Here is a 14,479-nt window from a genome sequence, read left to right on the forward strand (position 1 = left end):
ATGTTAGGGCCATGGTCCTGTTTCCATTAGCTGATTTACAGACTGACATAGATATCACATACAGGTCTGGCTGCTCTTTGATGGTTTCTGGTTCTACTTCTCATCCGAGTGTGCCAGTGCAGTCAGATTGATAATATTTTTTTAATATTGATTGTTTCAAATGTACTCTCAGTTAATTACCGTATTTTCCGTATATTTAGTTTGGCTGGTCCTGCGACTTATAGTCAGGTGCGACTTATTTATCAAAATGAATAGAAATGAACCAAGAGAAATCATTACCGTCTCCAGCCGCGAGAGGGCGCTCTATACTGCTCAGTGCTCATGTAGTCTACACTTAAAACATAGAGCGCTGGAGACTGTAATGTTTTCTCTTGGTTCTTGGTTCTAAATAAATGCGACTTGTGTCCAGTGCGACTTATATATATTTTTTCCCTCATCGTGACGTATTTTTGGACTGATGCGACTTATACTCAGGTGCGACTTATAGTCCGAAAAATATGGTAATAGAGCTTACTTTCGGTTCTGAAAATGTGGTTAAGAGTAAGTTCAGTCAACCCAGTGTTTGAAACTCAGTTCATGGTGAACACACAAAGACATTCTCAAATAAAGTGCTAAATATAAAGATCAAATGGCTGTGTAGATTTATTTCTAGTATGGATTTGCCGCTTACTCGGAGCAAACATACTTAGTTTCATAATCTGCTTTCAAGAATACCCCCAAGGTATATTGGAATGAGACACTGAATCCTCACCCTCATTCTCCAGATTTCTTCGTTTTTCAGCCTCCTGTTCCGCCTTTCTCTGATGTTCTGTAACTTTGTGCTGGATCATGATCTTGTCTTTCTCCAGTAAAGACATGTTAGCCTCCATACTCTTCCTTAGGTTACTCTGAATCACGTCAGGGCAAGGGAACAACAAGAACAGAGAATTAGCATACTAATGACACCCCAAGTTTTAACAGATCTTTATATTAAATTATATATATGAGCCTTTTATACAAAATGCAATCGCTCTGTAATTCTTTACATTCATGCATTAGAGATTAAACCACTTCACTCACCTCCTCGTCTAACTCTTTCATTATCTTGTCTAGCTTTGTATTGGATGCCCTGAGGGGGAAACGAATCAAAGAACAGATTTCAAAGGTCTGATTTTATTATGAGAATATTTTACTTTAGGTTTGGATACAGGGACAAGGAGCTTAAATGAGGAAAGGTGGATGGATTATTGAGGATGGATGGATCTACATAGTGCTTGGATGGTGGAATAAAGTGTTGGTTTGAGGATGTATTTGGGACAGCCTGTTGCATTGTGGCTGAGTAGGTGAGGGGTTTGTTTTGGGTGTATCTATGATATATGGATGAGGTGTTTGAGTAGTCTAAACAGGGTCTTTGGTGATGAATGGGTGGATGGATCGATGGATGGATGGTGATTGGTTTAGATCTGACTGGATGAGATGTTTGATGGTGTTTGTATTGTTGGATGGTGATGGATTTGTGGATGTGTGGGTGGATTAATGGATGGATGGATGGATGGAGTATTTGACTGGTTTTTGATGGATGGATGAGGTGTTTGGTTTAGGATGGATGGATGAGGAGCTAGTTTGGTTTGGATAGATGGATGATGAGTTAGTTTGGTTTGGATAGGGTGTTTGTTGATGGATTGACTGATAGATGAGGTGTTTGATTGGTTTCAGTAGGTTGTTTGGTGATGGACCAATAGATAGATAAAAAGTTTGATTGGTTGGTGGATGGATGGATGGATGAGGTGTTTGATTGGTTGGTGGATGGATGGATGGATGAGGTGCTTGATTGGTTGGTGGATGGATGGATAAGGTGCTTGATTCGTTGGTAGATGGATGGATGTTTGATTGGTTTGTGGATGGATGGATGTATGGATGAGGTGTTTGATTGGTTGGTGGGTGGATGAGGTGTTTGATTGGTTGGTGGATGGATGGATGAGGTGTTTGATTGGTTGGTGGATGGATGGATGAGGTGTTTGATTGGTAGGTGGATGGATGGATGAGGTGCTTGATTGGTTGGTGGATGGATGGATGTTTGATTGGTTTGTGGATGGATGGATGAGGCGTTTGATTGGTTGGTGGATGGATGGATGTTGTGTTTGATTGGTTGGTGGATGGATGGATGGATGGATGGATGAGGTGTTTGATTGGTTTTGGATGGATAGATGAGGAGATTCATTGGTTTGTGGATGGAAGGATGGATGGAAGGATGAGGTGTTTGGTTTTGGATGGATGAGGTGTTTAGATTGGATACGGTGTTTGTTGATGGAATGACCGATAGATGAAGTTTGATTAGTTCTAGATGGATAGATGAGGAGTTTAATAGGATTTGAATGGACAGATTAGGTGTTTGATGGACCAATGGATAGATGAGGATTTTGGTTTTGGAAGGATGAATGGATGAATGAGAAGTTTGATTGGTTTTGGATGGATGAATGGATGGATGAGGTGTTTGACTGGTTTGGATAGGGTGTTGGTTGAAAGGTTGATGGATGGATAAAGGGTTTGATTGGTTTGAAAAGACAGATTGATGGTTAGATAAAGTGTTTTGGTGGATGGACAAACAGACAGACAAACACCTGCACTTCTGCTCCATCTCGTCTCTCAGCTGCATCTCACTGTGAAGTTGTTCTTCTAGCTGATAAATTCTCTTCTGAAGATTCTCCAACTGAGATATCAGAGAAACAAAATCAGTCACCCTCACAGTTTAAGAGGCAGACTCACTATTATAATGCCATGAAACTCTTTATTTTAAAAGTTACATTTCTTACATGACTCTTATCTTCCTTTGTCGAGCTGCGTTTGTCACTTGTCTTTATAGCTGGCTCCCGAGGAAACCTGACAGAGAGTCAATAATTAATGAATTTAACACAAACATCCGGGCTCTAAGCACTGTCAGGTTCTGAATCTCAGTACTTACTGGTAGTAGGTAAAGCCCACAAATGGAAGCTGGTTGCCTACAAATGCTTTAGGAATGGGGAATGTCTCCTCCTCCCCTCGATCTTCCTCAATGTCATCAAAGTTGCTTGTGTCTACATCACTGCTTAACTCCGGCACCACTGGAGCAGCCGCTACATGCGACAATACAGTAGTGCATTTTAATGAGAACAAACAAATAATGCTACAAGCACAAACACGTTAGCCTAATATAAGGCAGATTTCAAAAATAACAGACAGTTTATTTTAAGATAACTGAAAATGGTAATGAAGCTGGCAGATTTGAGGTTCAGAAGCTCAGCTCACTCTCTCTCATGTTCTCCCATGTCCACTGGTCGTTCTTGAAAAAACCATGTCGCTTGATTTCGTCGACTCCATTGCGTCCCAACCGCACCTCCCTAGTGAGAAGAGATGATTTAGCACAATGTATTTTGAGTAAACAATTCTGTGTTCACTTCTTCCTATTCAACTGAATAGGGATGAATACATGTACTCCTGCAAACTGAGGAGTACAGGGTGAGTTTTAACTCATAAGCTCCTGAGTTTTCAGATGGATATGACAGAGCTGATCATAATATTAATCCTAATGCATGATCTTACACAGTTCAAAGCTATTAATATTCCTTCTTAAACAGAGTTAAATGCAGAAATTAACTAAGTGTATAAATAATTAAAATGATAAAACAATCATAATGCAAAAACCAAATTATGTTGTAATACCCAGAAAACACAAACAGCAGTTTGATGCATCTTAGAGAATATCAAAACTGGTGTAAAAATGTAAGTCTAAGACATTTTTCATTGCAAGTCAGACAAAAGTAAGTCTGGTCACTTAGAAGAGCCCACAATAAGCCTAATTGTTGGGAAGATTTGGGGCATCTTTCACATCTGCAGCACAAATGTGAGGGTCAGACTACACACTGGTGTTTAATACTTCAGGTATGGCATTTGTTTAAATCACAAACCTCTATTTTGAGCAACAGTAGGAAGTGATGTTTGTGTCAGCTGTGTCAAGACTATGAACTATTCAGTCAGTGGCTGACATATTATTGTATTGCAATTTAAAATATTTTTTGCATGCGAACCTGTCTGTGAGGAAAGCACAGATGAGGCTTTTTGCATCCTTTGAGATGTCGCTGTCATCGGGGAAGGTCAGGGCGTTCTTGTGATTCATGATCTTGCTGTAGGTGCCCACCAGAGAGTCAGCGTAGAACGGCGTGTCACCTGAGGAAACGTTCAACAACACAAAACATTACTCTTCAGAGTGCCTCATCTATTCCTAGCTCCATGATCTCACCATCTGTCTGTCGAATGTTTACTACATTAACTGAATGAGGGAAAATGCATGTTTCCTTAATGACCACATAGTAGAAAGTGTAAATAATACAACACAGTTGTGATTTACTGTATGTAAGAAAAAACAGAAAGCACTCAGGTTGCATTGATGCTGAAACTCACCGACGAGCATCTCATACAGGAAGACCCCCACAGACCACCAGTCACACTCTCGGCCATAGTAACCGTCTCCTCCCTGCGACTTCAGTACCTCGGGAGAAATATAGTCTGGAGTTCCTACTGCCGTGTCACATCGTACCATGCCATCCTGAGAGAGGGAAAAACAAAAGAACAGTCGAAAGCAGAACTGAAAGAGCACTAAATGTGATTCAGGTTTGTTCCACTTAATCACAGGGTTCCACAGTTCGAGTCTTTTCTCACATTTAAAACTAAAAATGGTAGCTTTGTAAAATTACGGTTGAACCACTGACGTCACATGAATTATTTTCACGATCTCCTAGCTACGTTTCTGTGCATTGATTGTGGTAATATCCTTGCTGTCTGTGGTAGGTTTAGAGCGCTCAGATTTCATAAAAAATATCTTACTTTGAGTTCTGAAGATATACGAAGGGCTTATGGGTTTGGAACGACATGAGGGTGAGTAATTGATGACAGAGTTTTCTATTATTGGGTGAACTATCCCTTTAAGAGCATGCGTGCCCAAAAAAGTTAAGTCAAAACATAAAATAAAAAAATTATGAAATTTAAAGTCATATAATAATATGATTGAATTGGGCATAAACCAAAGGCAAACTATGGTGCTGTTTCACTTTCAGAGCAGTTCACCATCAATTCATGCTGAGCATTTATGCCAAGCTATTGTTTATGATCTACCGTGACAATGCATGTTCATTTTCTTCATTGTGATAGAAACGCATATACTATTCAAAATAAGAGTCCCAGTGTATTTCAGATTTGTTTGTCATTAAAAGTCCTTTGATAAGCATAAAGAACTTTATTATTGGTATTTTGGTTAACAGAATAAACCACATCTGGCATTTAATTGAAAGTAAACTTTTGTAGCTTCCGTCTGGGCTGTCCTTGGTTATACACTTATAAAAATGAATCTTGATACCTCCGCAATCGATTGTGTTTTGTACCTGTACATTTACAGGGCTTGCAAACTTATACAGGCTTTCTTGAGATCAACTGGTCATTCAGACAACCCAGTGGCTCTTATGAAGTTGTGTAGTTTTGCACACCCCTAGTACCTTGTTCATTTTCATGCAGGTCCCAAAGTCTGCCAGCTTCAAGTGGCCGGCCTTGTCTAGCAACATGTTGTCCGGCTTTACATCCCTGAGACAGAAACGAAAACATCCACACAGGTTCTTTTCAACATTTCAAGCAGGTAGGCTCACCAGCAGAAAGCATGAAAGGGTTGTTGGATGTATGACTGAGACCTGTGAATGAAGCCCATGGAGTGAATGCAGTCTAGTGCCAGCACAACCTCAGCAGTGTAGAAACGAGCCCACTTCTCAGGAACATCGTAGTTGCTCATCAGGTTGACCAGGTCTCCGCCTGGCATATACTCCATCACCATGTAGAGGTAGCGGTCGTCCTGGAATGCATAAAACAGCTGGACGACAAAAAGAAAATAATTACTTCAAACTTATAAATACGGCTACATGTTTCAAGAAAATGTAACACGGCCACAAAAATGGCCACAAAAGCAATAGAACGGGTTTATATTAATGGCATAAAGACAAATCACACAGGTTATTATTAATAATCATAATGAGATTTAAAAAAAAAAAAAAAAGGTTTGTCACGAGAAATTATATGTTGTCTTGAGAAAGCCTGACTAGGAAGATCGAAGTGAATTTAACAGATTTAGTCATATGGTTTTAAGTTTGAAGACGTTACAAGTTTGATTAAGTAGCAGTTTTAAAAGACAGCAAATAGCAGCTTTAAAAAACATTATCAAGTATTCACTCAAAAAAAAAAAAAAACATCTTCAGAGTCCAAAAGCATTCTCTGAAAGTTATTATCGTGCAGCTAAAACACGTCTATAACAAAAGCAAAAAATATCCCTGTATAGGTTTTTAGTTTTTTTTATTTATAAGATGTAGTTAAGCAGTATCGCACAAGCAAGAATGCTGTTTTCCTGAATATCACCTCATGAACGCCATCGCGAATGCAAACCTCTACATTGCTTGTAAATCACTCGCATATGCGACTAAATCTTCATTCTGGCGACTAAATGACGTCTAATATTAGCCAATGGCTAATAAATTCTCAGATTTTACACGCCAGTGTGTTAGTTGGAGGCTAAGTAAGTATAAGTTTAGCACAGATATATTTTCACTCGCGAACACTCTCTGGCTGATCGCTTCAGAGTTTCACTCTCCGTCAGGGTATCTGTGCTTTTTCTCAGTTCATCTCAATGGATGCGCAGTGCAGCTGTATTTAATGTACCGTAAACTCTAGTGTAAAGGTGCACACATCGCCATCGTAGAGAGAGAGAGAGAGACAGAGAGAGAGAGAGAGAGAGAGAGAGAGAGAGAGAGACAGAGAGAGAGAGAGAGACAGAGAGAGAGACAGAGAGAGAGAGAGAGAGAGAGAGACAGAGAGAGAGAGAGAGAGAGAGAGAGACAGAGAGAGAGAGAGAGAGAGAGAGAGAGAGAGAGAGAGAGAGCTGACGCGCTACATATAAACGATATTCTTTGTTGTATTTTCCTGTCAAAATAACGGCGTTCCTATGGAAGACTCCAGCTTTTAAGAACAGCTGGGTTTTCCGGTAGTGGGTGGAGCTAATGCGCAAACGGCAATCTCATTGGCTGGCGCTCACCTATTATCATCTCCGTTTTGATTTCAGCAAATCAGTTCAAGCGAATGCACATAACCTGATTAATATGAATCCAGCAGCTCATTAATCCTTAATAATCCTTAGTGTGTTTTATGGGTCTTAGTAGGAATTGTATCATTATTATCTCATCAGTATTTTCCCCCAATGTTTTTTACAGAAACACAGAATGACCAAAAAAGCACTACCACCAGTCCATTTAAAACGACTAATAAGCATTCAAACATGGTTATCAAGTTAACTTCTAATTACTAAAGTTATATTCTTAAATAATACTTGATTATTATAAAGCTTGACTGACTGATGATGTACTTTCAGATGTTTAAAAAAACGGCGCCATTTTACAAATACATATATCAGTCTGGCGAGTAAACTAAAATATTTACTAGCCAATGGCGATTCAATTGCCAAGGTGTCTGTAGAGGGTTGGAATGTCATTTTTTTTACATTTTAGAAACAACAGTGTCCGTTTTTTGTTTTGTTTTGCCAATACAAATAGTTCTAAGCGTTTCGTTCCTAAATGAATCTTTTTTAATGAATCTTTTGAGTCAATGATTCCATGATCCATTCATACTTCATATCTAAATGTATGAATCGTTTATATGAATTATTCAATGAACTACTGGTGGCTTTAGTGTCATATTTATTTATCCATGAAATGCCCAACACTAAAGACACAGCACAAAAACACACTCAGCAAGATGTTGTTATATATCATTTTTTGTCAATATCACACACTCCTACTTTCAAGTTGTTCTTAAATCAGCTCAAAAAATCGAATTGTTGAATAGGATCATAGTCTGAAGCTAAAAAAGTCTGTGACCATGTGATATTCCTACCTGTACTACCCAGTTACTGTTGGCAAAGGCCATAATATCCCTCTCTTCCCAGAAGAAAGCAGAGTCCGACCTCTTGATCATCTCAAACTTGCTGAGCAGCTTCATGGCGTACACTTTCCTTGTGGCTTTGTGCCTCACCTACCAAACACAGAGAAAGAGAACATGAACAGGGCTTGTTATTTACTTTACCTTTCACTGGACAACGACATTCAAATAAAGTAAACAGTACAGAATATAACGCTCTTATAACTACTACTGTATTCACACTATGACAGGCAGAGCATCATTTAGTAGAAACTGAAAAGAAATAATGATTCCTTATAAAGAAATATAAAGTAAACATATGTGAAAACAACATTACTTCTTGCACACTTATGGACTGAATGAATCAATGGATATTGTTTTGTGGATCACAAAAAAAAAACACGCATCTTATTGTTCTATTTGAAAAATCAATAACTATCAATTGATTTTGCACTTTTAGTTTGCTCTCCCAACAGAAATGAACAAATATCTGTCAACATAACAGGTTTTTTTGTTAAATAGTGGGCAAATATCAAAGCTAGAGTCCTAAATCAGTGATACACAATGATAAATAGTTTGTCAAGATTAAATAAAAATGTCTTGGTAATAGCATCCCTTCTCAATAGCGCTCTTCATGCTAAACAGTGTCACATAGTTTTAGCTATGCATCGATTTAAAAAATGCATAAGTGTACATTTATACATTACTAATATTACTAATTGCATGTTTATTCAAAGGAATAAAATAACGACTGACTTTGAAAAAAGTGCATAATGTTTGAAATAATGCTTATAAACCATATCTAATTAAGATGCGTAAACAATTAGAAACAAAATAGCATCATCTATGCATGTACAGTTTAATACAAAGGACCTAAAACAATCACACAAGTGTTTATTCAGATGCACCGGGATGGGTAAAACATGTTTTTTTAAAAGTTGACCTTACATTAATTTTACATGGCTTTCTAAATAGATGTCCCTGTAGAAAATGTGATACATATGCATTCTTTTTTTTATAACTCATCCGTTTAAAATTATATTAAGACTTTAAGTTCTGCATAATTAAGGGCGTAGCCACTTGAGTGACAGGTGGATTGACGCTATGCTTGTTGCGATAGTCGGTGTTACCGGTGATACACGGTGTTTAACCCACCTACCGGTCATAGCACTTGACCACCGGCACAGTCTCCATCGTGTTGAAGTTTTAGCCTGTGCGCTCGGATAATATTGGCATTGATTTGCCGTCACATAAAGCACTTAATTCAGTTAGTGACTACGTGCCTTCGTAATTTAGCGTAAGTGGAACGAGCGCCGCAGTAAAGCAGCAGGTGTCCGATTTCATTTATCATTTGTGGAGAGTGAGGCGAGCTAACTGGCAAAGGATGGCGGAAGATCTGGTTTCAAAGCGAACTGTTGCAATTTAAAATGAAGGTTTTTCGTTTATTGTTTCTCATTTAGCCTATTTATAATTTTTTCGTACGGTGTATGCAGTTAATAGGCCTACCTCTTTTTTTTAAACAGCTTAACGTGAGTTTAATTTTTATATTAGTTTTTTTTGCACTTAAGTGTCCAGTGATTATTCGGGTAGGCTACCTTATGAAGTTTTTGATGTTCGTTCGTTTCATATTCGATGGTTGTGCTGTGTTTTTTTTTTTTTTTTTGCTGAAAAAGGCAGGCATTTATTTAACGAATAGTGAATTTCTTTATATAATTTCTTGTTTGATACTTGCACGATGTGTGCAGTGGTTCGTTTTGTTAATAAATGCACTTTAAAGGTGTTTCATAAGTGCTTTTGTTTAGTTTTTGCATGGTGTGTTAAGTCAGTGGTTCCCAAACTGGGGGGCGCGCCCCCTAGGTGGGGCGCGGAGGTATTGCAGGGGGGGGCGCGGCACGGCTACGGCTTCCCGGGTTAGTTACAATGCTAGCATAACAGCATGGACAAGTTTGTGACAGCGCTCCCAGCTAAACGCAAACCAGATGATGAATCTTCACCAAATATAGCAACTTCAAAAGCAAAGACAAGAAAATATGACGAGGCATATCTCGCACTCGGCTTCACCAGCACAACAGTGGGTAAGGAGGAAAGACCACAGTGTGTTGTGTGTCTAAAAATACTAGCTTGCGACAGTCTGAAGCCAAACAAATTAAAACGCCACTTGGAGACAACACATCCCGAGGACAAAGACAAGCCGGTGTGAAAAAACTCACACAGTGTCGTGCACAGCAGTGTCGCTTTACTAAAGCAGCATCCCTGCCTGCAAATGCTCAACTCGCATCCTACAAAGTTGCCTACAGAGTTGCTCAGTGTAAAAAGCCACACACTATAGCCGAGGAATTAATACTTCCCTCTGCGATCGACATGGTCTCAACTATGATCGACGAAGCCACTGCCAGCAAGCTAAAGGCCATTCTTCTCTCAAACAATACTATCTCAAGGCGTATTTATGATATGTCAAAAGACATAGAAGAGCAGCTAAATGACAAGATACGGGACCGACGCTTTGCTCTGCAGATGGATGAGGCGACTGACAGTAATAAAGACTGCTTATTGATAACATATGTCAGATTCATTGATGCCGATGATTTGAGGAAGGATTTGCTTTTCTGCAAACAAGTGACGAGCAGAGCCACTGCAGACGAACTGTTTAAAATAATTGACACTTACTTGAGAGAGGCCGATCTGAAATGGGAGGACTGTGTGGGGATCTGCACAGACGGGGCTCAGGCCATGGCTGGGAGAAGAGGGGGGCTGCAAGCGCTCATCAAGCGCATCTCCCCTAACGTGCAGTGGACACACTGTATGATACACCGAGAGGCGCTGGCGTCTAAACAGCTGTGTCCCGACCTGCACGATGTTATGACGGATGTCATCAATACAGTGAACTACATTAAAACACGACCTGTCAAAGCAGGTATTTTCTCTGCACTGTGTGAGGAAATGGGCTCCGACCACACAGCTGTTCTGTTTCACAGCGAGTCCCGATGGCTGTCACGTGGGAAGGTTTTATCCAGGGTCTTTGAACTGCGGGATGAGATCCGCATCTTTTTGGAGGAGGAGGAAAATGAACTTGCCCACAAGTTTAACAACAACAAGTTCCTCATGAAACTTGCATACCTCAGTGACATGTTTCAAAAACTCAATGAGCTAAATCTGCAGATGCAGGGCAGCAACACACACCTTCCACATCTGGCAGATAAAATCACATCATTCACAAGAAAGCTTGAGATGTGGGAGCAGCGAGTTACAGAGGGAAATATAGACTCGTTTGAGAACCTGAAGTCATTCATTGAGGTCAACAAGCTGCAGAACACAGTGATCCCATGCATGAAAGCTCACATCTCTGCCCTCCAAAAGCATTTCCAGAGGTACTTCCCAGTGCAGGATCCTACACAATATGACTGGATCCGAGACCCCTTCAGTGCAACACCACCTGCCGAATTCAGCACTACAGAGAATGAACAGTTCATTGATGTCACCTCTGATTCAACAATGAGGCTTGAGTTTAAGTCTAAGACACTAGCTGCATTTTGGATTGGAGTGGAGAAAGATTTCCCACTGCTAGGTAAAAGAGCTCTGGCCACACTCCTTCCATTTGCCACGTCTTACCTATGTGAGATAGGTTTTTCTGCTGTGGCCTCCATCAAGACTAAATACAGATCAAAGCTGGACATTGAAAATGAACTAAGAGTAGCAGTCTCACAGCTGCAACCCCGATTTGAGAAGATCTGCAGCATGAAGCAAGCCCACACCAGTCACTGAAAAGATGTGGACATTAAGGTGCAGTTTTTGCAGAGTTAAATGTTCAGGATTTTGTTATTTTCTTCAGAGAGCTGGTAAAGTGTAAAAGGCCACTTTCATGCAGGAATGGAGTTTATAAGAAGATGTGTTGAAAGCCATGAACACCATTACATGGTAAAATTTTATGATACATGATGCAGTGTCACTTTTAATAATTGTGAAGGTGATTTGTCTTTTTTTTTTTTTAGTTTTGTTCAGGAAGAAGTTGCCATTTTGTATGACTTACAATGTTAAGTAAAGTCCAGTGGAGTTTAGAAACAAAGGATTTGTATGTTTGTGTCAGTGTGGGGGGGCTCGAAAATATTCTTATCTTCAGAAAGGGGGGCCCTGCAGAAAAAGTTTGGGAACCACTGTGTTAAGTTATTATTCATTTTGCAATAAAGATGTGTGTAATACAAGATAGTGTCTTATTGTTTTGTGTATTTTTATTAAGAATAAAATAAATTAACCCATAATTAATTCAAACAAATGCTACTGAATTGCCGCTAATTAAAGTGAAAGTAAATTGAGACGTGTGCACGTCTGCACGGCCGCATTTTCAGCCACCCGAAATCCCCGACACACAACCCCGGTGACACCGGGATTACCGTTTTTTTTACATGTCGATTAACCGGTGGAAAAAATCCGTCACCGCAACATCCCTAATTGACGCTGCTGACACTCCCGTCGTGCTAGGTGGATGTGGCTTCAGCAACTAGCTCCCGCCTTTTTGCCCATTTTTGATTGTCCGGGAGAGTCGCGCGTTGACGCGCTGCCAAGATGGCGACGGCCCACTCTATATACTTTAGGCTTTGAAAAAACACACTTCAGGAGACTACGGGTGACGTCACGGACACTACGTCCATGTTTTTATACAGTCTATGGTGTGAACTACATGGTTTCAGTTTTGATGTTTTCTTTTCCCCAATATTTTTAATGAACAACATAATGCGCCGCATCTAGTGGCTTCAACTAAATAGGTTAAAAAAAAAGCATTAAAATGCAATGACACCTACATCCTCATCTCATGCGCCACTGATAAAGCTGTCTGATGCACAACTAAAATTCAAATGCAACTTTTTGCATTCGAATGTGGACCCTCACAAAAACAAACGTGTGTGTGTGTGTACTGTATGTATGCATGCATGTATATATATATATATATATATATATATATATATATATATGGAAAAAATGGAAGTAACTGCAGCATAAATTACAACAATACTCAATACACTTACCAGCTGTACTTCTCCAAATGCCCCTCGTCCTATGACCTTTACCAATTCATAGTCCTCTGCTTTCATACGAAGCTTCCGGATTTTGCTGATTGTGTCCTTATCTAGAAACAAACAAACAAAAAAAGCATATGCACAATATCACCCTTAGTGTGCTTGGTTTAATAAGATGCAGCTTAGAGAGAGACTCAATCCTGTAACTACATGCAGTTGTCAACAGACTGTGTGAACATAGCCTTAGACAACCTGTCTGAGAGAGACACCCGTTTAGATGAAGGTGTGCACCACTGAGGGCCCTAAATCTCTGCTTCCCAAGGGAACGGATGACATTCAGCCAGATTTGGTCTTCGCTGATCAAGAGAGATTCTATTCTTGCTTGAACGAGTCACACTTGTCAGAAGTATGAACGGATGGGGCGGAGGGGCTTCCAGATTCAACAGATTTAAGAATACAACAGAGAAACAATATGATCCGGATCACATTCATCGGGGTAAAGAGAAGCCAGCAATTGAACAGTCTCAGTTATGAAACGGGACAGAAGAAATCCCACAGTATTCACAGAAACATTAGAGAAGGATTTATGGTTATTTGCTATGCTGGACAGTTTGCAAAACATTTCGGGGAAAGAAAACAGTTGTATTTCATGACATGGAGGACTAGACTGGTGCCAAGTTGCAAATCAGTCATATCTCGATATTCTTTAGCATTTTACTGTTAAATAACTTGCTATTTAAGTATTTGCTCAGATGAATAGTAATTTTACATAAGCACAAAGACACTGATTCTCAGGTTCTTTGGCAATAATGCAGCGACAGCTCAATTGCACGCTTGCACGTGTGTGTAGCTGTGTGTGACTGCATGTGTGAGACTAAATGCATTTGCAAAATTTACGTAAACAGTTGGTTATGGCTTGTAAACAGAGGGGAGAAAACATGTCAAAAAAGATCTATGCATGTGAATCAAGCTTTGACCTGCTCCTGTCTAGGAAAAGAAAATATTGCTTGCTTCTGTTTCTGGAAAACTTTCAGATGCATAAAACAATTTTAGTTACTGAAAACACTATGTTTATTGCTTGAGAAAGTTCTTTAATAATTCAATTCTAAATAAAAGTACTTAAAAAAAACAATTGATCAATAACATTTTTTTAAATTAAATCAAATTGGTGGGTTTCCTAAATTAATGGACACAGACGTTTTGATGCACTGATTTACACAAATCAAACGTAACTTTAGGATTATGTTTGCTTTCTGTTTAAATACCCTCACACTTGCAAACTGCAAAGTAAGGAGGAAAACATTCAATTGCATGCTGTTTAAGAAATATATTGACATAAAATGATATGCCTCCATTGACAGAATATAACACGAGTCTCCACCATGCAGTGCCACTTTTCTTAAGTGAATACTTGGAGACAAAACAGTGTCTGGCTGAAAGTACTGACCCAAAACCAATCCCCATTCACAGCAAAGCAGCTTGAAACTCTTTAGACTCGCCCAGACACA

General features: G+C 39.5%; 1 protein-coding gene across 2 annotated transcripts in view; it reads right to left on the reverse strand.

The window, feature by feature from the left end:
- The window catches only part of LOC132096853 (rho-associated protein kinase 1-like), a 60,773-nt gene that overhangs the window by 24,392 nt on the left and 21,902 nt on the right, over window positions 1-14,479 (reverse strand). For both annotated transcript variants that reach the window (XM_059502500.1, XM_059502499.1), the window contains exons 3-14: window positions 12,981-13,081; window positions 7,936-8,073; window positions 5,694-5,869; window positions 5,505-5,589; window positions 4,417-4,561; window positions 4,044-4,182; window positions 3,265-3,356; window positions 2,942-3,092; window positions 2,793-2,859; window positions 2,601-2,689; window positions 1,060-1,108; window positions 752-887 (exon numbers count right to left, since the gene is read on the reverse strand). In XM_059502500.1, the coding sequence (XP_059358483.1) occupies window positions 752-887; window positions 1,060-1,108; window positions 2,601-2,689; window positions 2,793-2,859; window positions 2,942-3,092; window positions 3,265-3,356; window positions 4,044-4,182; window positions 4,417-4,561; window positions 5,505-5,589; window positions 5,694-5,869; window positions 7,936-8,073; window positions 12,981-13,081 (1,368 nt within the window). The remainder of the gene's footprint in view (window positions 1-751; window positions 888-1,059; window positions 1,109-2,600; window positions 2,690-2,792; window positions 2,860-2,941; window positions 3,093-3,264; window positions 3,357-4,043; window positions 4,183-4,416; window positions 4,562-5,504; window positions 5,590-5,693; window positions 5,870-7,935; window positions 8,074-12,980; window positions 13,082-14,479) is intronic.

Source organism: Carassius carassius, chromosome 20, assembly GCF_963082965.1.
Source record: "Carassius carassius chromosome 20, fCarCar2.1, whole genome shotgun sequence".
In the NCBI taxonomy this organism is placed as follows: domain Eukaryota; kingdom Metazoa; phylum Chordata; class Actinopteri; order Cypriniformes; family Cyprinidae; genus Carassius; species Carassius carassius.